Source organism: Vespa mandarinia, chromosome 12 (genome assembly GCF_050613455.1).
Source record: "Vespa mandarinia isolate Hongniang chromosome 12, ASM5061345v1, whole genome shotgun sequence".
Taxonomy (NCBI): Eukaryota; Metazoa; Arthropoda; class Insecta; order Hymenoptera; family Vespidae; genus Vespa; species Vespa mandarinia.
In genome coordinates, this window is record NC_140821.1 from 154,487 (window position 1) to 177,325 (window position 22,839).

The 22,839-nt window shown below is 34.0% G+C and overlaps 6 protein-coding genes across 13 annotated transcripts; 4 read left to right on the forward strand and 2 right to left on the reverse strand.

Annotated features, from left to right (window-relative positions):
- The first annotated feature begins 240 nt into the window (after nt 1-240).
- On the forward strand, nt 241-1,808 carry LOC146872625 (15-hydroxyprostaglandin dehydrogenase [NAD(+)]-like). Its single transcript, XM_085660579.1, has 6 exons — nt 241-402; nt 468-594; nt 707-813; nt 891-1,067; nt 1,220-1,365; nt 1,450-1,808. The coding sequence occupies exons 1-6, from the start codon at nt 307-309 to the stop codon at nt 1,583-1,585; spliced, it is 789 nt and encodes a 262-aa protein (XP_085516705.1). The 5' UTR covers nt 241-306; the 3' UTR covers nt 1,586-1,808.
- Nucleotides 1,809-1,959: 151 nt separating this feature from the next.
- On the forward strand, nt 1,960-4,158 carry LOC146872626 (15-hydroxyprostaglandin dehydrogenase [NAD(+)]-like). 2 transcript variants are annotated; one of them, XM_085660580.1, is made up of 6 exons: nt 1,960-2,862; nt 3,066-3,192; nt 3,284-3,390; nt 3,487-3,660; nt 3,747-3,877; nt 3,951-4,158. In XM_085660580.1, exons 1-6 carry the CDS (start codon nt 2,770-2,772, stop codon nt 4,102-4,104), a joined length of 786 nt encoding a protein of 261 aa, XP_085516706.1. In that variant the 5' UTR covers nt 1,960-2,769; the 3' UTR covers nt 4,105-4,158. The 2 variants fall into 2 exon arrangements, with proteins under 2 accessions (XP_085516706.1, XP_085516707.1); XM_085660581.1 differs by lacking the exon at nt 1,960-2,862 and adding an exon at nt 2,893-2,981.
- Nucleotides 4,159-5,444: 1,286 nt separating this feature from the next.
- LOC118448802 (15-hydroxyprostaglandin dehydrogenase [NAD(+)]-like) lies at nt 5,445-9,497 on the forward strand. 5 transcript variants are annotated; one of them, XM_085660576.1, is made up of 7 exons: nt 5,445-5,519; nt 5,904-6,061; nt 6,147-6,273; nt 6,383-6,489; nt 6,581-6,754; nt 6,873-7,027; nt 7,142-9,497. In XM_085660576.1, exons 2-7 carry the CDS (start codon nt 5,912-5,914, stop codon nt 7,371-7,373), a joined length of 945 nt encoding a protein of 314 aa, XP_085516702.1. In that variant the 5' UTR covers nt 5,445-5,519; nt 5,904-5,911; the 3' UTR covers nt 7,374-9,497. The 5 variants fall into 5 exon arrangements, with proteins under 5 accessions (XP_085516702.1, XP_085516704.1, XP_085516701.1 ...); XM_085660575.1 differs by lacking the exon at nt 5,445-5,519 and adding an exon at nt 5,536-5,677; XM_035882529.2 differs by lacking the exon at nt 5,445-5,519 and adding an exon at nt 5,591-5,821.
- Nucleotides 9,358-15,496, reverse strand: tral (LSM14 family protein trailer hitch). 2 transcript variants are annotated; one of them, XM_035882725.2, is made up of 7 exons: nt 15,260-15,496; nt 13,722-13,876; nt 13,295-13,595; nt 12,209-12,422; nt 11,733-12,017; nt 11,297-11,476; nt 9,358-11,208 (listed from the first exon to the last, which is right to left on the reverse strand). In XM_035882725.2, exons 1-7 carry the CDS (start codon nt 15,378-15,380, stop codon nt 10,896-10,898), a joined length of 1,569 nt encoding a protein of 522 aa, XP_035738618.1. In that variant the 5' UTR covers nt 15,381-15,496; the 3' UTR covers nt 9,358-10,895. The 2 variants fall into 2 exon arrangements, with proteins under 2 accessions (XP_035738618.1, XP_035738619.1); XM_035882726.2 differs by having other exon boundaries at nt 13,400-13,595; nt 15,260-15,494.
- A 731-nt stretch (nt 15,497-16,227) lies between these two features.
- On the forward strand, nt 16,228-18,780 carry Cyt-c1 (Cytochrome c1). The gene is made up of 8 exons (XM_035882814.2): nt 16,228-16,341; nt 16,924-16,971; nt 17,238-17,386; nt 17,463-17,595; nt 17,712-17,876; nt 17,938-18,051; nt 18,159-18,293; nt 18,376-18,780. Exons 1-8 carry the CDS (start codon nt 16,270-16,272, stop codon nt 18,478-18,480), a joined length of 921 nt encoding a protein of 306 aa, XP_035738707.1. The 5' UTR covers nt 16,228-16,269; the 3' UTR covers nt 18,481-18,780.
- A 1,716-nt stretch (nt 18,781-20,496) lies between these two features.
- On the reverse strand, nt 20,497-22,345 carry Uev1A (Ubiquitin-conjugating enzyme variant 1A). 2 transcript variants are annotated; one of them, XR_004840246.2, is made up of 5 exons: nt 22,073-22,345; nt 21,394-21,536; nt 21,171-21,296; nt 20,737-21,055; nt 20,497-20,646 (listed from the first exon to the last, which is right to left on the reverse strand). XR_004840246.2 is itself a non-coding variant. In XM_035882835.2 (4 exons), the coding sequence occupies exons 1-4, from the start codon at nt 22,095-22,097 to the stop codon at nt 20,915-20,917; spliced, it is 435 nt and encodes a 144-aa protein (XP_035738728.1). In that variant the 5' UTR covers nt 22,098-22,345; the 3' UTR covers nt 20,517-20,914. The 2 variants fall into 2 exon arrangements, 1 of the variants encoding a protein (XP_035738728.1); XM_035882835.2 differs by having other exon boundaries at nt 20,517-21,055.
- Nucleotides 22,346-22,839: the final 494 nt, after the last annotated feature.

The following is a 22,839-nucleotide window of genomic DNA, read 5'->3' on the forward strand; positions in this document are numbered from 1 at the left end:
TAAACTGTTATATATCTTATGTATATGAAATAAAGCTTAAAATCATAATTTTTTAATTATCATAAATTTATAACTTATTTTTATAAGTTATGAGATACGATTTATTATTTTATTATTCAAGTAAACAAAACTATTCGTCAAATGTTAATTCACCATTATGAACCATCTCGCAAAAATATCTTGCTAATCGACTCCCACTCTCGCATTTATATCGATATAAGCGCATCTATATAAGGAAGCATATGAGCTTAAGAGTTTCAATGACAGTATATTCTTCGTTCGAAATTGAAGGGATTTAACGTAATAATGAATAACATTAAAGGTAAAACTGTTCTAATTACTGGCGCAGCCGTTGGCCTTGGATATAAATACGCCCAAGATCTGCTAAGGAATGGCGCCAAGGTAAGTGTAATCTCTAATTGTGGTTGAAATATACCTCGGTCAAAAATTTATAAGTGAATATTTAGAGCGTTGCCATTTTGGATCTGGCCACTTCGAAAGGCGACCAGTCTGCGGTAACATTGGAAAAAGAATTTGGCAAAAATCGAGCCATCTTTGTACCTTGCGACGTGTCGAATGCCTCGCAATTCGAAGGCAAGTGTTATTGTACACATCTTAAAATGAATATTTAAAGTCAACTGCCATTTGCATGCTAAAAGAAAAAAAAACGAATAATTAACTAATGATAACTCGTTAACTTTTGTAGAGGCTGTAAAGAAGGTTATCTCTACCTTCAATGTCATTGATATATTTATTAACAATGCTGGAATTTTGGATGAATCTAAATGGATAAAAACAATTGACATTAATGTCGTAAGTTTTCTTCGATCTCGTTTCTTTTCTAGGCTTGATTAGAAGAGGTAAAAAGAAAAAAAAGTCCTTTCTTTCAGACGGGTCTCTTTCATGGATGCTTTTTAGCTATGGATCATATGAGCAAGAAGAAAGGTGGCAAAGGTGGAACTCTCGTAAACATCGCTTCTATCGTTGGAATTTCTAACAAATTTATAAAAGCCCCAGTTTATACGGCAACTAAACACGCAGTCGTTGGATTCAGTAACGTTTTGAAGGTATAATGAAAGAAGCTAATGAAATTTCGAAAGTTTATATTTTCTTCCATCGCGAGTTTTAAATAGATCGATTCGAACATATTTCCTCTTTACGTGTATCTTTTCGCCGTTTAATTTATCTATCTGAAAAGCTTTTCTTCTTCTTATTTTAGAATATGGAAGAGCAAACTGGTGTCCGCGTGTTGATCATGTGTCCTGGTGTTACGGAGACATATTTATTCCAGGACGTTGAAAATAAATTTACCAAATTAGTAGATATACCTACTGCAGAATTTTTCCAGAATTACCCTAAGCAAACGTAAGTTTTACGTAAAACTTATATCAAGACATTTTTTCTTTGGAAAATTTCTATTAATGAAATTTTACGTGTGTTTGGATAAAGGGTCGATAATGTTTCACAAGCAATGATGGATCTAATTGAAAAAGGCAAAAATGGAGCGATTTGGGTCAGCGAGGGTGGACAACCGCCGTATCAGATCGAGATTCCTCATTATACGGAACTTGTCGTGCCTATTTAAAAAATTGGCTAATTATTATATTATCATAGAGAACGTTTTTTTCTTCCCCCCCCCCCTCTCTCTTTCTCTGTATATATGTCTGTATATATATATCTCTCTGTATATATATCTCTGTATATATACTTTGTAAACATATAGATCTATCTACGACTGTCGTATTCCTCTGTCAACAATAACTGTATTTTATTTCTTTAACGAGATGAATAAAATATCTCACAGATTACATAGAAACTATTTGCAAACCTTTTATCGGAATTCGTGAATAATTACGCGACAATTAAACTAAATTTATTATATATAATGTGTTAGAAGATCGGCGTGTAGTAAGAACGTACGTAGAAAGGAAAAGTGTCGGAATACGGCTCGTCGCAAAGAGATCGTGCACTTCAGAAAAAAGAAAAACGAGTACAAGAAACGTACACCGACACAGATAACGGAGCGATCTGCATTCTCAGTTAAAGAGATTTTTTAAGATGTTGAATTTCTTTACGAGAACGAGAAGAAAATATTCGTCGTGTTGAAAGCACAACATGATCTTTTTCTTATTTGGTAGTATGATGAAATTAATATTTGATTTGTTTTCTTTTTTTTTGTTCTCTTTTCCATTACGATTGCAAGAAACTTTGTAAAATCTTCGAACAAGAAATGAAGAAGAAACGATACGATTGAAAATCTATGAGCGTTATGATATTAAAAAAGCAAAAAAGTCTTACTCCGATCGATTATTACTTTCTTCTTTGCGAGCCTATTGTAAAAATCAAAGTACAATCAAAGCTTGAGGATTAAAGTTTGATTCCTTTCGGAGAAATCTGAACGCGTTACATAGAAATTAATCTCGCGGCTTTCCGATGAGACGGAATTGGATCATTCGTGTGGGGTCGAAGATCGTCGTAGGAAAAACAGAGGAAGACGATGATTCTTTAGTATTGGCTGACATACGTATCGGGAGAAGTGACGAAGAAGACATGACTCCGTCGTTTCTCGCCCGATCTTCGTCATTTTTTTATTCGCTCCTCAATCAATCTTTCACTTTTTACGACGCATTTAATCGCAAAAAATAAGATCTCTCTTCAGTTTAACTGATTTAATCTCGAAAGAAAATATTCCTCGGGGAAGAAATATTGTTCGAATTTTAAGTGATTATCGGTAAGGCAAAAAATTTCGTTTTGAAAGAAAAAAAAAAAATGCAAATAAAAGACAAAAGAGCGATCGTAACGGGCGCAGCGAGTAAATTGGGCTTGGCCTTTAGCAGAGAATTGTTACGTAATGGTGCAACTGTAAGTAAATATTTTCTTATCGATCGATCAGTTATGTTTCTGGATAAACAAACATTAGTTTTTCGATCAATTATTAAATTCGTACTACTTCAAACTCGATCGCGTTATTTGTAAATGATGTAAACCTTATGAGTCGGTTATAAATATGTATATAGAAGAAAATATTACAAGTATTTAATTTGAATTACTTTTTTTTTTTTTAGAAAGTCCTCATGATCGACAACCGCGAGGAGGAGGGAACAGGGGCGATGGAGAGATTAAATTTTGAATTTGGCCGTAATCGCGCGATTTTTCTTCCCTGCGACGTGACCCGTAGCACCGATTTCAATAGTTCGCATTTTATCTCTCATATTTGATAATTGTGTAATAATTGTGTAATAATTTTCTAAGAAAATAACACAATAGAGATCGTTTGCCGTAGTTACATTTAAGGATGCAATCAATATACTTGGCGGTCTGGATATTTTAATCAACAACGCCAGCGTGATAAATGAGGCTGACTTTGTAAAAGCTATAGACGTTAACGTGGTGAGTTCCCATGGCCCTTTGATCTTTTCGCATTTTTCTCTATTATAAGTACAAACGTATTTGCACGCGTTTTTTTTTTCTTTTCTTTTCTCACAGACAGCTCTGATTCGTTCAACTTTACTGGGAATACAACAAATGCGTCGAGATTCAGGTGGGAAAGGAGGCGTTGTCCTGAATGTTTCCTCGATCGCTGGCCTATGTGCTTTACCACAACTTCCAGTTTACTCCACCACAAAACACGCCGTGGTGAATTTTAGCCGTTCCTTCGCCGTATGCATATTTACATTTTTCATTTAGATTTTACTCGATTATTGTTTTCCCTCCTTTATGATGCACGCCCAACTTTTTTCTTTTAGCAACCTTATCATTATCAGAGAACCAAGGTGAGAATTATAGTGCTTTGTCCAGGCGTGACCGAGGCGAATCACGAAGATTTTCGAAGCAATCTTATAGATCCTCAAGTCCTGCAAAAGTACCAACCCCAAAGGTGTGTATGAGGTTGTTTGCGATTTTGATGATTTTTCACGGTTTCTTGACCATCGATTATTCTTCACGATCAGAGTGGAATCAGTTGCTCATGGGCTAGTCTATGCGATCAGATGCGCTCAAAATGGAACTATATGGATAAGCGAGCAAGGTAAACCTGTTTATGAAGTTCAACTGTCCGATAGTTTACCCCAGAAAACGGATCAAGGGGAGGAACAACAGAGTTAAATACTTGTAAAATATATTTATGAGAAATAAAATGTTCCTATTTTCACTAGAGAATCTACGAAAATCTATGAATTGGTATTAGATTTAAGCAAATGGATATATTTTCTTTCAATGTCGATTGTAGGAGAGAGGGCTATATATACTATCTCTCCGACCGTGCTTCATTTCGTGCTCCTTAATAATTTGGTCGTCTTCGATAAACTTGAGGCTTATTATCTACAAAAAAAAAAAAAAAAAAAAAAAAAAAAAAAAAAAAAAAAAGAAACTTCTTCGTTTGCAACTTTCACGTTTCAATTCAATTTTCGAAAAATTTTTTGCCAAGTTTTAACGAAAAAAAGAAAAATAACACAATGAATGTCATTATAATAATTTATTCGCGAATATTGACCTGTGTAAGATCTAACGCGAACCAACTCGAACCGGTTAACAATATCGCGGTTAAAAAAGGTCTAGCTTTTCATATAATTTATAGTTAATGCGTCCTTCGTCAGATAAGTATTAAAAAAAAGGAAAAAACAAAGAGAAAAGAAAAAAGAAAAATGATACATTTGTTTCCTCGATAATGAGCTGAGCGCACGACCGTTCATTATTTCTTCGTCTTCTGCCACACGACTCGTTCTATCGGCAAACGTTTCGTCGACATCGTCGAATGCACCGTTCGTACAATGTATTAAATAGGGATTGATATCAATTGAGATATTGATGATTTTCCGCGAAAAGCACTTTAACCGATACGACGGAAATAAAGGCAAAAGAAAAACTAGCGACTCCTAAATCGACTTATCCTTGGACTTATTCTTATTGTCGTTGAATAATTACGTAAAAGGTACAGCGGTGGTCACGATAAAAATCATCTTCTCTTTCTCTCCTTCTCCCACAAAATGTATATTCACGCTGTCAGTTGTACATCAATAACATTATCTCCATGACATATCACTTGTTACGTTAAATATCATACGATTGTCTTTCATAGAATGCGATTAAGTCGACCTTTTGATATTGCCTATATATTTGTTTAGAAGTAAAAAGATCTGTAATATTTACATAGTTTACTGTGACACGACCGAGGAAAATAATCATACTCCGACTACGATTGTCTCTCTATCGTCTCGCGGTTATCACAATTATTATAATAAAAAACGTTGATAAGAAAGTTCTCTCTCTCTCTCTCTCTCTTTCTCTCTCTCTCTCTTATCCTATTTTTTTCTCTTTTATCACTTTTTTTCTTTTTAATTAAGTAGCAGAGCTATCGCCGAACAACACGTTGCTTCGATTTCTTCGAGATCACTCTTTCTTTTCTCCCTGCATACACACACACACACACACACACACACACACGTACCTCTTGACGAAGAAAGAGGAACCAGCCCGTCCTCTTCCCTCTTTTTTCCTCGAAACGAAGCGTGAAACATCAAGTAATATTAATGCGTCTCCGATTAATGTTATTCGATTTGTATAAATACCATTCGAACAGAGCCCTCGATTTCAGTTTGCTTCTTTGTGATCGCTACGTTCTGTCATCATTTTTTTTCGATTCTTATCGATTTATTTATTTCGAAAATGGAGATGATGGGTACGATGAGTATTCCTAATTTTTCCTCAAGGAAAATCAGAAGAAGATGCCGGGAAAGAAACGATATTCTTTTTAAACGATTTCTAACATTTGTATTTTTTTCACCGTTAGCTTTATTCTTATGCGATGCCTTTTATTTATCCTGTATAAAAAAGAGAAGGAAAAAGAAAAAATTATTGACCGACTTATTAAAGGAGAAAAGAATCACGTTGATTTGTCATTGTAGCTCAACGGATGATCAGACGACGATCCTCGGCCTCGGAAAGAACCAAGGAATTGGAAGAAATCAATGGTGTGGTATCTGGTAAAAATATTTTAATAACTGGCGGTGCTGCTGGTCTAGGTTACGCTTTCGTTAATAGCTTTCTGAAACACGGAGCAAACGTAAGCGAACATCGATCGAAATATCGTTATTTTACAATGATCAATGATATTCGAACGAAATAAACGATACTTCAATGTGTTATAGAAAATAGCTATACTCGATATAGACGGAGAGACTTGTAAGAAGATTGGCTTGGGTATAGAAAAGTCGTACGGTGTAAACAAAGTATACTTCATACAAAGTGACGTAGCTAAACACGAGCAATCGATAGGTTTGTTCGATCGAAAGTTTCAATTCGAAAGTGTCGGAAAGGGGAAAAGAACATTTTTCATTTCTATATATTCTATGTAATGAATGTATATAGTTTGTTTATCTTATAGAGGCCTTTGAGGAAGCATCAATATTAATGACCGAAATCGACATAGTGATTAATAATGCTGGAATACTCGACGAACGACGTTGGGAACGTGAGATCGCCGTGAATATTGTAAGTGAAAAAAAAAAAAAACAAATCTTTATATAATCTGTTATTTATTGTTAAAGATGTTAGTAAGAAAATCTTTTTTCCTTTTTGTCAGACTGGAATGATCTCAACAGCAATGTTGGCTGTCAAACACATGAGCAAAGAGAGCGGTGGACACGGTGGAATATTGGTGAATGTCAGTGAACACATGAATATCGGTAATACGGCTCAACTTCCAGTTTATGCGGCTACGAAACACGCGATCATAGGTCTTTCGCAATCTCTCGCAGTGAGTTTTATCGATTATTGATTAATCTCGGTGCTGAATTTTAATTATATTTTTAATCGTTATGTAACGGAACCGATTATAATCATAACAATACGTAAAAATTTCATTTATCTCTTAGGACCCTGATAATTACGAAAGAACCGGAATAAGGGTGATAACGTTGTGCCCTGGATTAACAGAAACTGGTCTCACTATCGACAGTCCGAACAAATTGTTATCCAGAGTAATGAAAGCGGATTTTGTGAAGAACTTGGAACAGGTCCCCATACAAACGTAAGTGTCGTCTTTATTTGCGACGCTCTCTCTCTATCTATCTATCGCGGATCTCTTCAAATCCGAATTCCTCGATCTGTCCTATGATTGAAGACAAATTTGTTTAATCGATAGGCCGTACATCGTCGCGCAGGGCCTGTTAAATGTTCTACGTTTCGGTGAATCCGGTAGCATTTGGGTCATCGAGAGTGGTCGTCAACCTTATGAGATTTATGTACCAAATCCTCGTACTCTACGTCGACGTTACAAGAACAACATGACGTATGTCGAGACTAAAATTGGAAAAGGACGCAAAATAACGAAAGTTTACGATAATAGTACGAGAACTAGCGTAATTTGTGTTTGACCGAAACATGAACTATTTTGTTACATTTATACGCGAAAAGTTTCCTAAGCGAATTGCATTTCGACGGTAGGAAGAAAATGCTCTGAAATTAGGAAGTAATAAATAATTAATCTGTAAGCGTGTATAAGTATACGAATATACCATTGTGCATAGCTAACAGGTTAAGAAAAAAAAGACACAAAAAAAGAGGTCGATTACTATTACAAAGATTATACACCGCGTATTATTTCATCATTTCAGTATTATTCATAGCATCGGGATTCACAATATCCGCTGTACAAAACAAAAACTTATCGTTGGAAAATCGCGTACATCGTGTAATAATATTCTCCCCATGCATAATGCAAGAAACTTAAAACATATACTTTTTTCTTCTTATCTGCCTACGTTTAATATACACTTGATTTGTGTTTTTTTCCTGTTTTTATTATTCTCTTTATACTTCGTTTGGCCGCATCGCCGATAGACTATGAAGGTTTACTTTTTTTTTCTTTTTTTTTCTTTTTTTTTTTTTTTTTTTTTTTATTTTTATTATTATCATCATTATTATTATTATTATTTTATTATTATTATCATTATCAATATGTTATCATTACCACCATCGTCATATATATATATATATATATATATATATATATATATATATATATATATGTATATATATATAACGTATGTATAACTAAATCTTGGCTTACGTTATGTATACATTTGTATATATGCGTGGATCTCGGCAAGAGCCATAGAAAAATAACAGTCGCAAATAATACACATACTTTTTGTCTTCTCCGCATTATTATACCGTTATCCTTCTTTTCAGACTTGTCTTCCTTCTTCTCCTACTCCTTTTCCTCGTCTAAGGGGCATTGATCATCCAGCTTTTTTTCTAATTTTTTATTACTTTCACGACCGTCAAAGTGCAGCATCGTGTCACGCGGACCATATTCGAAATACGTAAAGACGAAGTTATACGATACATATACATAATTCGCAAAGTACCTTCGATCGAATGAGATATTAATGAATTTCACTTGATTCTTAAATTTTGAACATGTAAAATGTATGTAACCCAGATCGAGGAAAAAAGAAGAGCAAAATTTGTCGGTAAAAACTATCGAAAAGAAGAAAACAAAAAAGAAAAAAAAGGAGAACGACGTTACCTACCTTCCCTCTATCCTTAGCAATACCCTCAAATCTTTCACATACACACGACAAATATAATAAAACCATCCTGTTAATTAATGATGACGATATATCATCTAGTCTACTGGCGACAGGTTACATTCGTTTTCCTTTTTCTATATCTTCGATAATTTTCGCCCATCCCCATTCTCCTTCTCCTCCTCCTCCTCCTCCTCCTCCTCCTCCTTCTCATTCTCAATCTTTATGTTCGAGGAGTCTCTTACTGAAGTTTTATGAATGAGAAAAGGTCAGCAGCAGACTCGACGTGCGTCATACAAGTATAAAGTATTCTTTTTTTTCGTTCATTCTAATTGTAAGTACTTTCTCGAATATCGCGTCGTTATTTTTTAATTTTTCCTATTTTGTTTTGTTTCTTATTTCTTTCTTCTTCTTCTTTTTTTTGTTTTTTTTTTTTTTTGTTTTTTTTTTTGGAAACACACCGCTTTGAAATGGAAGAGTCGAATGAAAAATGATGATTATGAAAGAGACCAAAGCCATATATTTACCGAAATATCACGTTTTTCTGTTTTTATAATATGGATCGATGGAACTCAAAATAAATGATAAAAAATTAAATGTTAGGCCACTTTTCTAATTACTGATACAGTCGCAAAGTCGAAAAAATCTTTAGCCTATGCACCGAAGTCAATTTTTCATGCAGAGCGATTCGCGTTTTGGTCTCTTCGCTGCGATTAGTGCACGTTTCACTGTTAAATGTGACTTGTACTTTCAATTTATAATCATCCCCTTAAGCTCGCCATCTGCTTCTTATTGATCTCTCACACACGGTATAACGAACAAACGATTCGTCGTATTCTTGTTTTTCTTTTTCTTTTTTTTTTTTTTCTTTCTTTTACCATGTGAATAACGGTCGTCTACGAACGCGTTCGATGACGATTTCGTACATAGGACAGTATCGATTATACATATTTGCATTTTAAAGAGCTCTCACGCATTATCATAAGTTTTATACCTTCGAAAGAATCTTCCATTCGCTTAAAACTAAATATTGTTTGTTTGTTTGTTTATTCTTTTTTTCTTCTCCTTCTATTGTAGAAACTTCTAGTCGGTTATCTCGAAATTTCGTCTGCGTATTCAAAAAATAAAACACGCGATAATTTAGCTATAGTAATAACTCCATTCTCAGCGTCACACATTCTTTTACGATTGATAAGTACCAACGAATATACTCAGTTTCTCTCAGTATACCCTTCGAAAAGATATAAAAAGAATATATATGTATAGAATATATATATATATACATACATATATATATATATATATATATATATATATATATATATATAACCATATCCACTTATGGACATAATTATAAGTATTATATATACATGCATTCTCTCTATATCTTAAGATACTTCCGTCAAACGAATACAAAGCAAAATAGCCCAGAAATAGCCATTAAACGCACGTCTACCCTCTTTTTCATAAGAATATTTTTATTCCGAGGCATCACCGAAACTGAGTATATCCTATCGGTGTTTATAACTAATGCAAATATAATTACCAGTATAATTTTTTTTATCATTTTATTTTTTCTCTGCCACATCTTTATTGACCTATCTCGATCTACTAAACACTTATACGAAAAGACGTGATAATGATTACGATACGAAGCTTATGGGAAAAATATTAAACTTGAAACGTCCCCTTGAAAGAGTCGTAGGAAAAATGTTTTATAGAGAGAAAGAAATTCGCATTTCGAATAAAATATAAACGAGAAGTTTTAAACTAGAACTTGTAATTTTTCGTCAATTTCTTCTCAATATGATAAACCTGCCTGCGCTTTCAACGTCTCATATGGATCATATTGTAAGATTATATTCAAATGTAACGTGTCCTGTATTTGCTCCGATGCCTGTTAGAGAAAAGAAAAAAATTAAAAGCGCAAAGATTTCCTCTCGAGAACGCACACGAACTACAAGACTACATTCAATCATATAAACGATTATCAAAGGACGATTCTCGATAAGTGTGTGTGTGTGTTGTGTTGTGTGTGTGTGTGTGCGCGTGCACGCGCGTATATCGTGATCATTATCCAAAGCTAAGGGGAAAAAGAAAAAAAACATTTCTTCCCCGTAGAGTAAACGTCTCCCTTACACCGAAAAAAAGTCTAGATGCGAGAGTTCTGTGCGCCAGCAGAGTCCCACGCGCGAGATTCTTCGCAACATTTCCTTTAACGACAATCTAAAATTTATCAGATTGCCAATTTTTCCAAAATCATTTTCAGTCCGTATGGGCAGAGCATATACCGTAAAAGCCTTATTATCTAAAGAATACTTATACTTAATAGCGCGTTGTTCATAGTGTGGCATATTCCAGGTTTTACGCCGTTCCAGTTACAAGACGGTTATTCTGCTGCGACTGAGTAGTAGACTGTTCGTTGGTCGCACGAGCTTGACTACCAGGATTATTATTCTGTTGTTGATTGGTGGGCTTGCGATTGACGCCTCGAGTACCTCTGTACCCACCACGAAAACCAGACGTACCAATATTGCCAGCACCTCTCCCATACATTCCTCCCATACCACGATTATAGTAGCCACGGCCGCGAAAACCGCCACGTCTTGTCGAAGCCACGCCGAACGTCTCAGAGTTCAATTTCCTTTCTGTCCTCCAATCCGTACGCTGGAATCGTCTGTAAATAAAAGTTTCTTCGATCGTCGACATCTAGGCACTCTCATTTATTAACCGGCCAGAACTTGTTATATCAAAGCTATACCAACCCTTTACTCCTCTCGACAGCCTCGCAGCTAATGTTATCAAAGAATGATTTAGATTTATCATAATGAACAACTTCCGGTTCTTCCTCGGGTTCTCCTTCGCCTGCTCCAGTTTCATTACCGCTATCATCTTTCTTCTCGTTATCCGTACCACCGTCGATTTTGGTCTTTGCCAATTGGGATCTAATTATATTTATATAATTATATTTCTTTATTAAAATAGTTGTGCGCCAATAAATCTATATTAATCTATATAATAATGTGTATGCGATGCGTAAACAGGACACTTATACGTATATTCATGCCTGCATTAATATCGCATATAACCAACTTACTATTGCATGATACGTGTATTCCCACTTATTATTATGTATGAAGTGAAATACGCCAAGTAAACATGCATGTATTTGAAAACTTAACTAGACAACCGGATATATACCTTAATTCCTCGAATTCCGTATTAGCTTGCTCGAAATCGTAATCGTTATCAAATTTGAGCGTGTTTTTGGATTTAGCTCCAGCATTACCAGGTTGATTGGCCCTAAAACCACCGCGTCCTCTACCTCGGCCACGTATATTTCCACGATTCATCCAACCACCACGATTTCCTCTACCACCTCCGGGGTGTCCACTTTGTCCCTGTATCGGACCATCAGATTTCATGGCGTCTCTCTTCATATCGTTATATTGTGACATAGCATTGCTCGTTTTGCCACCAACATGTCTGTATGAGGAAGAGAAAAGAAAAAGAAAAAAAGGAGCGGGGTAAAAGGAAAGAAAAGAAAAGAAAAGAAGAGAAGAGAAGAAAAAATGTTTAGCGATTAAACTTTAAGCTTGCCTTAATCTATTTTTAAACGAGTCTAAAGTAAAACAACGAATTTTCAATGGCAAATAATTCAATGCCAATTATCCTACCCTTCGTGATCACGACGTGGAGGTTGAACGGTTCTAATGTTTGGCTTTTCAACGTGTTTACCAAGACTACTTTGCTGTTGCTGCTGTTGTTGTTGCTGCTGTTGCTGTTGATGTCCTACTTGTATGCCCTGATCTATTGTAGGACTTTTTCTAGTCAATAATGAAGATGTCGGCGTTGTTGATCTCGATCCTCCGCTAATAAGATCCAGTACACCTACATAAGAAGGATTCAATTCTTGTCTTTGGTGTACCTCGTAAAGTATAAGAAAAATTGACAGGCCAAATATTACAAATTTATATTTCTCACTCTGTATCGTACTACAATCTTACTAATGTCATTGCATTACCGATTAAAAGAATATTAGAATAATAGCCAAAACTACTTCAAATTTTAAACTGTTCTTGCTATAACGTTACTCGACACAGCTTCATGCTCATACGCTGCTCGGATAACAACAATTAATCGTATTGTCAAAGAAAAATAGAAAAATGCGGATGCAAAGATAGTTCCTTCGAATCCAAAATATGATTCATCCGAGAAAAATATTGCAATTTGTTCGAATATCTCTACACGTAATACTATTAATATAATAAAATCTAACACGCATATTCAAGTTACTGCCATTAATACTTTTCTGCTATATGAATAATATTATGGATTAAGTCAATTAAATTATAAACGTACGAGAAGGTTAAAGATACATTGTAAATTAATATGAAAGCACGTATGTGCACACAGCAGAAAGCATTTGCAAAGTATTATAAAACATGTATTTATTGTAGTTAAGGGACTCGTTCTAGCGTAGAAAATATAGCATATAGATATTTAGATCATTTGGGACAAACTCAATATATCGGCAGAGAATGTTAAGCGATGCGAATCTGGAATGAATTCCAAGATGACATACAGCTCTTGCAATTACTTAAAAAATTATTAAAAGAATTATCTATTAAATGCAATCACTTTCAAATATATTCAAAATACATACAATATAATGAAGTAAATTATGTAGCAAGCGTTTTTACCAAAAAGGAAGCAGTAGGCATGCCATTGGCAAGGAAAAGATCATAGCAAAAACAGTTTACCATCTTCCAGAGATTGGTCTTTTGGTAATGGGTCGACATTGGCCGTCGATAGTGAGTTTGGGATAGAGATGGCATTGGGTTCAGCAGGGCCCAAGCTCAACTCACTTGGCTGTTTATTCAGTGGCCCGCGAGGATCTCTGGCAGTAGTCGGCATGCCCATTACTGGTCCCATTGCCCCCATAGTCATACCGTAAGGAGTTCCATATTGACCACCCATAGGGCCCATTTGACCCATCATTGGATGAGCATAAGTCGGTTGCGGTTGATAAGATTGCTGTCCCATCGATGGCTGTACAGTCATCTATAAATCAATTGCTATCAGATATGTTCAAAGTTAATCATTCACCGTGCAAACATACATTTCATTACTGGACTGTCCCAAAAAAGTAAATATCTTGGAGGTAAGACGCTACATTTATACAATTACCTGGACGATAGCTGGATCATTTGGTATAGAGTTAACATTATTCACAACTCTAATATCTTTTATGTCCGAGCCACGAAATAGAATATATTCGTAGACCTGATTTTGAGGAGCTACGGGCAGTTGAGTTTCTCTGTCTTCTGTTCCAAAGGAACGCACTGTTATAAAAATAAACAAGATTAGATTTTATGCTATATAATGAATATAACCTTAGAAAAATATTTTCTTTTTATCCTCTGCATTTTCAGATTAAATATTTTATCGATTTTCTAATGACGATAGGATAATTTGGTGATTATAGAGAGAAAAAAAAATAAATAAATAAATAAATAAATAAAAAATAAAATAAAAAAATAAAAAAAAGGAATACTTCGACAATTTGAATAGAATTTGAAATATGTTAAGATAACCTTGATCCTGTACATTTTCCCTATGTTTGAGTTCAATGATGGATATCTAACAGAGTCGAAGAGGACAAGGACATTGAAACATTGTAAACAAAGAACTAAGCAAGAGATATAAACCTTCTATACAATGACTCTGTGTGTGTAAAAACAATTATTTGAAACATAAAGCAAATACTAGCTTTTAATATAATCTGTCGACATATCAGAAGGGCATATACTATGTTTGCTTTATTAATTTCTATTAATGGATAATATTTGTAACATGGTGTGATTTTTGTGAAGTAGAACAATGATAGATCAAATCTAACGCTACTCGAGGTGTAACGATTTCATTCTTTGAAAATCCAAAGTAATAAATAATAAAAATTGTATTTATATGTACATATATATGTATATACATACACACATACAACACACACATATATGAGCGCGCGCATATGCACGCACACACGCACAAAGACAATGGGGGGAGGAGGGTGAAGGAGAAATCAACGATATATTAAATAATATTTGTATAATCGAGTTTTAGAAGATTTAAATCTAACATCGTTAGAAAGCTGATCGTTCATTTGACCTCCAGAAAACGATTCGAAATGATGCCTTTATTGTTTGTATCTACAGAGTTCATAATAGTATATTGCAATGAAGTCCCGTACATAACGTATATGTGTGAAGTATTATAAAGTAAAATAAAATCTGATATATCTTTGATATAATTCGAAGACGTAGATTAATCGAGAAACGTATAAATCACTCGTTACAAGAGTAGCGTTAGGAGGGTGACCCCGGTTGTTTTGCATTTGATCTACCGGACAAATCGAAATCTCATATATTTTGAAGTATTTTCCAATTTAACAAATCTAAAGGAACGATCGAGCGTTAATTTAGGATGAATTGAAAGGAAAAAAAGAAGAAGAAAGCAGCAAGGGGGAGAGAGAGAGAGAGAGAGAGAGAGAGAGAGAGAGAGAGAGAGAGAGAGAGAGAGAGAAAGAAAGAGAGATAGAAGGTGAGAGAGAGAGAGAGAGAGAGAGAGAAAAGCTAGAGAAGAGGATAAAAAGCTATAGGAGAAAAAGAACCGGGAAATGGAGAAGCGGCAAAAGTAGGTTCGGTATCCATCTTGATTTTCATACTCACCATTAGCAAGAGCGATCGTACATTCTTGCGGATCTACGGTAAATAGGCGACCCTCGTAACGAATATCCGCCTTCGATATTAAACTTATCTTTGAGCCAAGCTCCGGCATTCCTCCGCTCATCTTGATGCGTTTTCTTCGGTACGGTGATCGATGCGATATTCTACGATTCACATTACCATCTGACGAACGTAGCAGCTGACACCAATGGTCGACGGCGAACTGCCAAGTCTGCCAACAGATAGGCGCATGCGTCGCGCCCTCTCCCTTGATTATCTTCAAATATCGTAACTAGCTAGGTGGACATCTAAAAAGAATTTCCGTTTCATTTGTAATATCAGCATTCTTTTCAGGAATTAATTGCAATTACGCTGTTTTTACATTTTCCAACTACACGTTCAAATATATTATTAATCAACGTATCATATTACTTCGTTATTCCGATAATCAAAAAAATGAGTCAAACACATATGAAAATAAGTTCTTCGATATAAAGTTGAAATATTTCTTATTTTACCTGAAATTAATTTCACGCTGGTTTTAATCACCATTATGTAAAAGAAAAAAGAAGAAGAAAAAGAAAAAAAAGAAGAAAAGAAACGAAAGAAAAAAGTTATGATTTTTATTATATTCTTTGATATGATTATAATTAATATTTTTTTTAAATCAAGTTTCAACGAAAATCATATTTATCGATAACAACCAATTGAAGATATTCAAATAATTTAGAATTTGAAAGAGGGCCATAAAGCGGGAAATTTAAGAGTAACGAATATTTGTATCTCTATATCCAATAATCGCTTGAAAAAGTGATCACTGTCTGAAATCTTTCCAATATGAAAGATTAGGATTTAATTTAAGCGAATGTCCATTACTACTGTGTACGATGAAAAAGTGTCAACCTTTAGATAAGATATTTTAATCCTCTTCGTCGAACTAAAAAATTTGTCTTCGTGTATTCTTCAGTTGCTTCATTGACTAACGCCTTTTGCACATAGCACCTCTGGCCAAGATGGCGGCTACGTTAGGACGAATTTGTAAATCTGGTCTTTTAAAACCGAATTATGGAACTTTGGTCAATCAGGTAAGAAAAATTGTAATAACAATTGGTCGCGATTAAATATATTTATTTGAGCAATAAGTAATATATTCATGGCTAATTATTGGCCTTATATACGATTGACATAATCGGCCAAGTTTCTATAAGAAGTTTACTCTCGAGCTGTACTACTTGTCGGCTGCTATGACATTTTTATTCGTAATATTTAATCCGAATGGCACCTTTCTTATTAATGCCACACAAGCGTATTGTCTTTTAGAAAGAGATACATAAATTTTCAAAAGTTTTAAAAGACAATTTAATACATGTTATGTAATAGTAACGTCTAGAGAAAATCATGATGCTGCCATCATTAAACATGTGTTTTATATATACTTTATATATATATATATTTGTACAAAAATTGTAGAAATATAAAGTGTAACTGCCAAATATGATCACAAAAGTTAAATACTTTATAATGCATATATATAAAGTTATGTCTAAAGGACAACAATTTTATTGTAAGTAATGGTATAACGAGAAGATATAACATCTGTATAATTTTATTTCCATTGAGTAATCTAATCATGAGATAAATCTTAATAATTCATTATGATTTTACAGACCAATAATTTCTCCACTACAAAAGAATGGTCCAGAGGTCGAAAATTGGTAGGTGTTTTTCAATTTGTCAATAGGAAATGTCCTCCTTACCTAGACACCTTTCCTGTAACCACCATCTTGAACTTTATAAAAACTTTATATTTCATATAGTAAGTTATAATATCTTTCATTATGTAATAACTCTTATAGTCAATTTATATTTCTTACTATACATCTTAATACGTTTTATTGAACTATAAATGATTTGCCATAATATATATATATATGTATATATATATGCGTATCAAGCTGACAACTTATCCTCTTATTTACAGTTAGTAACGTGTTTAGGAATAACTGCTGGTGGTATTGGAGCTTTAATTTATGCTCTAGATAGCTCTGTAAAAGCCGGCGATCTGGCAGTTCATCCTGCGAGATATAAATGGGATTTTTATGGAATGTTTAACTCGTTGGATCATGCAAGGTATGGCATCTGCGTGTTAAATATATAATGAGCTAATAAAACGAGTGGTTTGACTGTATTTTTTTATAAATTTCAGCGTGCGACGAGGATGGGAAGTATATAAAAATGTATGCTCCGCTTGTCACAGTTTGCAGTATGTAGCATATCGTCATCTGGTAGGCGTTAGTCATACAGAGAAAGAAGCGAAAGCTCTTGCTGCTGAAATACAGGTGATCATACAGAGAAAGATCTTTTATTGAGAGTACTTATCTTATTGATCGATCTATATATATATATATATATATATATATATATATATATACTTTATTGTACGATTTTAAAACAGGTGCAAGATGGTCCAGACGCCACCGGAGAATACTTTATGCGTCCAGGAAAATTATCGGACTATGTTCCAAGCCCATATCCAAATGAGGAAGCCGCTAGAGCGGCTAACAATGGCGCCTTACCACCTGATCTTTCGCTAATCGTCAATGCTAGGCACGACGGAGAGGTAAATTTTTTCATATACAATATTATAATAATATAACGGACTTATAAATCTGTTTTTACAGAACTATATATTCTCTCTGTTGACCGGATATTGTGATCCACCGGCTGGAATTAAACTACAAGAAGGTCAATACTTTAATCCATATTTCTTAGGTGGTGCTATCGGTATGGGACAGGTAATTTTATAATTATACGAGTAGAAAGTAGAATGACACCACCATCCCGCATTGCACATTTCTCATTCTGTGTCCTACATTATATATAAATAAAGAAATATCCATAGGTCGTTTACGACGAAGTCTTGGAGTTTGAAGATGGTACTCCTGCTACCGCTTCTCAAATAGCTAAAGACGTTACCACTTTCCTTATGTGGACGTCCAATCATGAATATGATGACAGAAAAAGATATACCATCAAGGTAAATTGTTCCCTTTGCTTTTAATTCTAAAGATTATATATGATATCGTAAATATTTCTAACGTTTATATAATTTTTTTTAGACCATTGGAATAGGTATCTTTCTCATAAGCGGCGTAATTTACCTAAAGAGGCACACATGGACTACCGTTAAGAACACAAAATTACTTTTCGTCCCTAAAAAGTAGTGTAATTATTTCGAGATAAGTCCGTTGAAGCATCAGCTTAAAGAAATTGTCTTGGCGATGTTAGCATCAAGGGATCTAATGTAGTTTTATAAATTAATTAATATAATTGGAAATTTTTAGCACTTTCCAGACTCGCAAGCTGCCAATATAGCATTTGATGCATGTTCGATTCATTAAAAATTTTCAAGTCAATATACTTGTACATTGTACATAAATAATATGCAAACAATGTTATCATCGGCCGACATAAATAAATTGTTAAAAGTAATAAAGTGTGCTTGTAACTTATAATTATGTTTAAACGATTCGAATAAAGTAATTTGATTATGTTACACTTGAAAAATTAAACGTTGATGCGTTAAAGAGGAAAACATTGTACTAATAATTGACAGATAATTTTTCTAAAGAAATTTTTTTATTTTTAAGTTTCATTTCATCGACATAGAGTAATAATTATTTAATATGAATTAGATTACACTATTACATTAACGATAGTGTAATACTGAAATACAAAGCTGATCTCAGAGGTATGTATAGTATTTCAGGTAGTTAAAGTTTCATAAAATTAGCTAATAATAATAATTGTTCAAATACCTTCGTAATTCATACTTTGGTCTAATTGAGTATAGTCTAAAAATGCAATAACAGAGTATACATAATACAATGCAAATCGAAGGTGAGAAATCATGAAATTATATTATATTTATACTGCAAATAATTTATACGATCATAGTTCTCTATCGGTGAGAGATTAAACGCGAAAATAAAAACTTAAAAAAGAAAAAAAAAAAAAAAAAAAAAAAAAAAAGAAACTGTACTCTTGCATATTTAGTTTGATAAAAGAGGAATAAAACGATACAACTCATTTAAATTATATTTGAGAAAGTAAACTTATTAATCTTCGTTAATCAGGAATTTTATACTCTTGACGAGCTTTGGATCAATATTGAATTTAAAACATAATATTCATAGTACATCAATTATGAAGCTTATAACATAAATACGTATTTATTAAGCATGTACACACTTTCTAAATGGATTACCAAATTTAAATATAATCGGAATATACATAGTCTTGTGTCGCATTTATACTGGAATGAAAAGGTAAATGAAAATGTAAGTTGCAATGCTTCATATATCAATGTACTCCTGCCCGGTGCAACGCATATACCCTATATGTTACCCTATCCTCTACTCTGAATCAAATTACGACCTTTTATATTTCTGTTATGATCACCTTCCATTCTTTATTTATTAGACGACATGTGATCCAAGCAGTATGACATATCCTTTTGTATGAAGTAAGAGGCCGTATTTGGGCGATGTCTCAATAAACGGACGTCGAATGTCCAATTTTTTATCCCGTTTATACAATATTCTTGACAAGTTAATTTCAACGATCTAACTTTTGTCAGATTTTTCCTAGATTAGATAGATAGAATTTATTTATGGTTAGGGAAAATTCGATTCAACTTCTTGCCATTTAGTCATATCAAAAGCGATTATATTCCGATAACGATTTCGTTCTACGAACCACTCCCAACGTATCCGAATTACAAATTCAAGCTACCTACGCGTTATCAATTTTTCAATCGATTTGTCAAAATTTACATGGGCTTAGAAATTTTCGTGGCAATCCGCCTCTATAATAATTGAGACAACTCCATAAAATCATAATTTTAAAATCATAAAAGATGGCACTTATCTATAAACAGAAATATTATTTGGCTTGTATTAGAGGCTACTTTTATTTTTTATTTTTTTCCTTTCTTTTCTCCCCCCCTCTCTCTCTCTCTCTTGTTCTTTTTGTTTTTCATTTAAAAAACTTCAAAGGCATAATTTGTTCTTACTGATTATTCTTTTTATTAGACAATCGGTGTATCCAGTTTAAGATTCAAAATATTTGTTGTGTGACTTTTTTTTCTTCTTTTTTTTCCCTTTTTTTTCTTTTTTTTTCTTTTTTCTTTTTTCTTTTTTTTTTCTTTTTTTTTCTTTTTTTTTGTTTTTTTTTTTGTTTTTTTTTTTTTTTTTTTTAATCATAATAGCTTGAAAAGTTGGAAAAATACGTCTTGCAAGCACATACCTCATAAGCATCTCAGAAACAGTAAGCGGTAATAATCTCTTAAGATGAGAAACATTACGGCTATCGCGCAACAGTTTTATTACCTAAAAATTACAAATAACTTTTTACATTAGAAACATGCGAATGATTAAACATGACCTAAAATTTAAAGGACAAACACCTCTTGGGCTTACCTAAACACAAAATTCATATCCAACTTTTCAAGCTATTATCGCCTTTCTTTTGCAAAGGCGTTACATCTTAGCATAAATTTCCATCGGGCACCATTTTATTATTATTTGGTACCTTTATTATTATATCGCCTCGTGCTACCATAAAAAGGAAGAAATGATAAATTTATGTGTGGTTAGGCTAAAAAGTACTGCCCTCTGGTGGCTGAGAAAGTTTCATGTTTTCTTTGAGTGTCATCAAACGACGAAGCTCTTGTAGAACTGTCTTGATTGTGTATTCCCTTTGCCATTTTGCAAGTACTGGTACACTGCGATTATCGACCTTTGCGCAAATTACAATACAAATTATAAATCAAAGCTACGAGATAACTGTTCACGACTCTATAAAAAAAAAAAAAAAAAAAAAAAAAAAGAAAAAAAAAAAGGTGAATACTTACGGCTCCGGTAGTGCTATTGATACAATTCATATTGATTCTGCTTAAAAATCTTACATTGGGCGCATCGTCTGGATATCTTTGACCGCAATCAATTTTCAAACTATACATTCTATTTTCATACGGCGTCTAAAAAAAGATAGATTGAATTGCGCTAACAACTGTAACCCATTAGGCTAAATATTGTTTGAAAATATGAAAGTATCATCAAACGCTTGGCACTTACTCTGGGTGGTCCGATTATCATCCCGGTCCAATGTGTAAGAGTCATGTCATCGTCATTCTCCAATCCCCAACTAATTGTACCATCCCCAACACCTTTCTGACCCTGTTCTAATTCCTCCAGCAAGCGAAAGTTTCGTGGAACAACTGTGAGAAATATCAACGTTGAGAAATATCCACCGTGCTAAAGGTTGAAATAATGAAAATTTGGATTTGGTGCGCGATACAGGTTATGGCTCGGAGTATTGGGCATGCCGTAATTTTCCGATCGTCTTTCAAGTTTTCCGTTTAGACCGACCGGAAAAATGAAAGAGAATGAAGTGGTCCGATATCTCTCAGAGATAGGAAAGTTGATATGAAAGTGGAAAAAAAAGAAAAAAAAAACGAGGAGACATAGACTCTCGAGAAAAATTGCAAATCTGGCGAAGGTATCTAATTTACAGGAAAGAACGGATCAACGTGCTTGGGTTGCGTCTAGCTTAAAAAAAAAAAAAAAAAAAAAAAAAAAAAAAGAAAAAGAAAAAAAAAGAAAAAAGAAAGAAAGAAAAGAAAGAAAGAAGGAAAGAAAAAAAAAAGGAACGGAAAGAGATTTGCAAAGGTGAAGACCGTCTCGAGAGAAACGATGATAAAAAGATTAAATCCGCATCGAGTAAAAAGCAAAGAAGAATGGAAAAAATACTCACCTACACCGGTAGTGGGTACCGCCATATTTCTTATTTCTTATTTCTGCGAAGCACTGTATTTTTTCTTAAAGGAATAACAAGTTTAACGCCGGCCAATGCCGCGAGTCAATCTCCTTTCAATGTACGCGTATTAACTCGAGTATTAACGGACTTTTCATTACCCAACTGGATGCGAATAAAATAAAATCTTAAGTTTCAAGTGAAATTCACTTTGCGAACATTCAGCCAACCTCCGCGAGGTTGTCTATTTCCACGAACTTTTCAAACTCTAGAAGGGTTTCCTGCCTCGAGAAATTCAACGTCCCATCGAATGTTCCGTTTGCTCACCGGCGTCGCTCCTTCCAAAACACTTTTACAACTTTCAAACTATTTCTTGGTTTTGATCGAATCGCCTTCGATCGAACATATTTTTCATTGGGAAGAAAAATGTAGTCAATTTGATAGCTGAATTGAAAAACGATCGTCTTACTTACAATTCGAACGGTCAACATGGCCGTCTCTTTTCTACGTCTTCGTTCTACGAAAGAGAGCGGGATTTTCGAAAAGCTTTAACGAACGTTCTGAATAGATCTGTTTGGATTTGGAGAAAAAGCATACGATCGAAATGAAACATTGCCTTTTTTGGTTTCTTTTTTTTTGCATCTTTTTTTCGTCTTTTTTTTTGTTGTTTTTCTCTCGAAATAAAAGCTACCGTCTCGTGGATCGATAAATAGAAAGAGGAGGAGGAGGAGGAAGAAGAAGGGTACCGAATTCGACTACGTACGGTG

Bases quoted from the DNA above. Each gene is read 5' to 3' on its own strand.
- LOC146872625 (XM_085660579.1), top strand. From the start codon at position 307: ATGAATAACATTAAAGGTAAAACTGTTCTAATTACTGGCGCAGCCGTT. The intron at 403-467 runs GTAAGTGTAATC...GTGAATATTTAG, and splicing joins TGCTAAGGAATGGCGCCAAG to AGCGTTGCCATTTTGGATCT. The intron at 1,366-1,449 runs GTAAGTTTTACG...GTTTGGATAAAG, and splicing joins CAGAATTACCCTAAGCAAAC to GGTCGATAATGTTTCACAAG.
- LOC146872626 (XM_085660580.1), top strand. From the start codon at position 2,770: ATGCAAATAAAAGACAAAAGAGCGATCGTAACGGGCGCAGCGAGTAAA. The intron at 3,661-3,746 runs GTATGCATATTT...TTTTTCTTTTAG, and splicing joins ATTTTAGCCGTTCCTTCGCC to CAACCTTATCATTATCAGAG. The intron at 3,878-3,950 runs GTGTGTATGAGG...CTTCACGATCAG, and splicing joins CAAAAGTACCAACCCCAAAG to AGTGGAATCAGTTGCTCATG.
- LOC118448802 (XM_035882529.2), top strand. From the start codon at position 5,665: ATGGAGATGATGGGTACGATGAGTATTCCTAATTTTTCCTCAAGGAAA. The intron at 6,274-6,382 runs GTTTGTTCGATC...TTTATCTTATAG, and splicing joins TAAACACGAGCAATCGATAG to AGGCCTTTGAGGAAGCATCA. The intron at 7,028-7,141 runs GTAAGTGTCGTC...TTTAATCGATAG, and splicing joins GAACAGGTCCCCATACAAAC to GCCGTACATCGTCGCGCAGG.
- tral (XM_035882725.2), bottom strand. From the start codon at position 15,380: ATGAGCGGAGGAATGCCGGAGCTTGGCTCAAAGATAAGTTTAATATCG. The intron at 13,877-15,259 runs GTGAGTATGAAA...TTTTTATAACAG, and splicing joins TACGATCGCTCTTGCTAATG to TGCGTTCCTTTGGAACAGAA. The intron at 12,018-12,208 runs GTAGGATAATTG...TTCCTCATACAG, and splicing joins CCACGTCGTGATCACGAAGG to ACATGTTGGTGGCAAAACGA.
- Cyt-c1 (XM_035882814.2), top strand. From the start codon at position 16,270: ATGGCGGCTACGTTAGGACGAATTTGTAAATCTGGTCTTTTAAAACCG. The intron at 17,387-17,462 runs GTATGGCATCTG...TATAAATTTCAG, and splicing joins AACTCGTTGGATCATGCAAG to CGTGCGACGAGGATGGGAAG. The intron at 18,052-18,158 runs GTAATTTTATAA...AAATATCCATAG, and splicing joins GTGCTATCGGTATGGGACAG to GTCGTTTACGACGAAGTCTT.
- Uev1A (XM_035882835.2), bottom strand. From the start codon at position 22,097: ATGGCGGTACCCACTACCGGTGTAG. The intron at 21,537-22,072 runs GTGAGTATTTTT...TATTTCTCACAG, and splicing joins GGTACCCACTACCGGTGTAG to TTGTTCCACGAAACTTTCGC. The intron at 21,056-21,170 runs GTAAGTATTCAC...ATTTGCGCAAAG, and splicing joins TCAATAGCACTACCGGAGCC to GTCGATAATCGCAGTGTACC.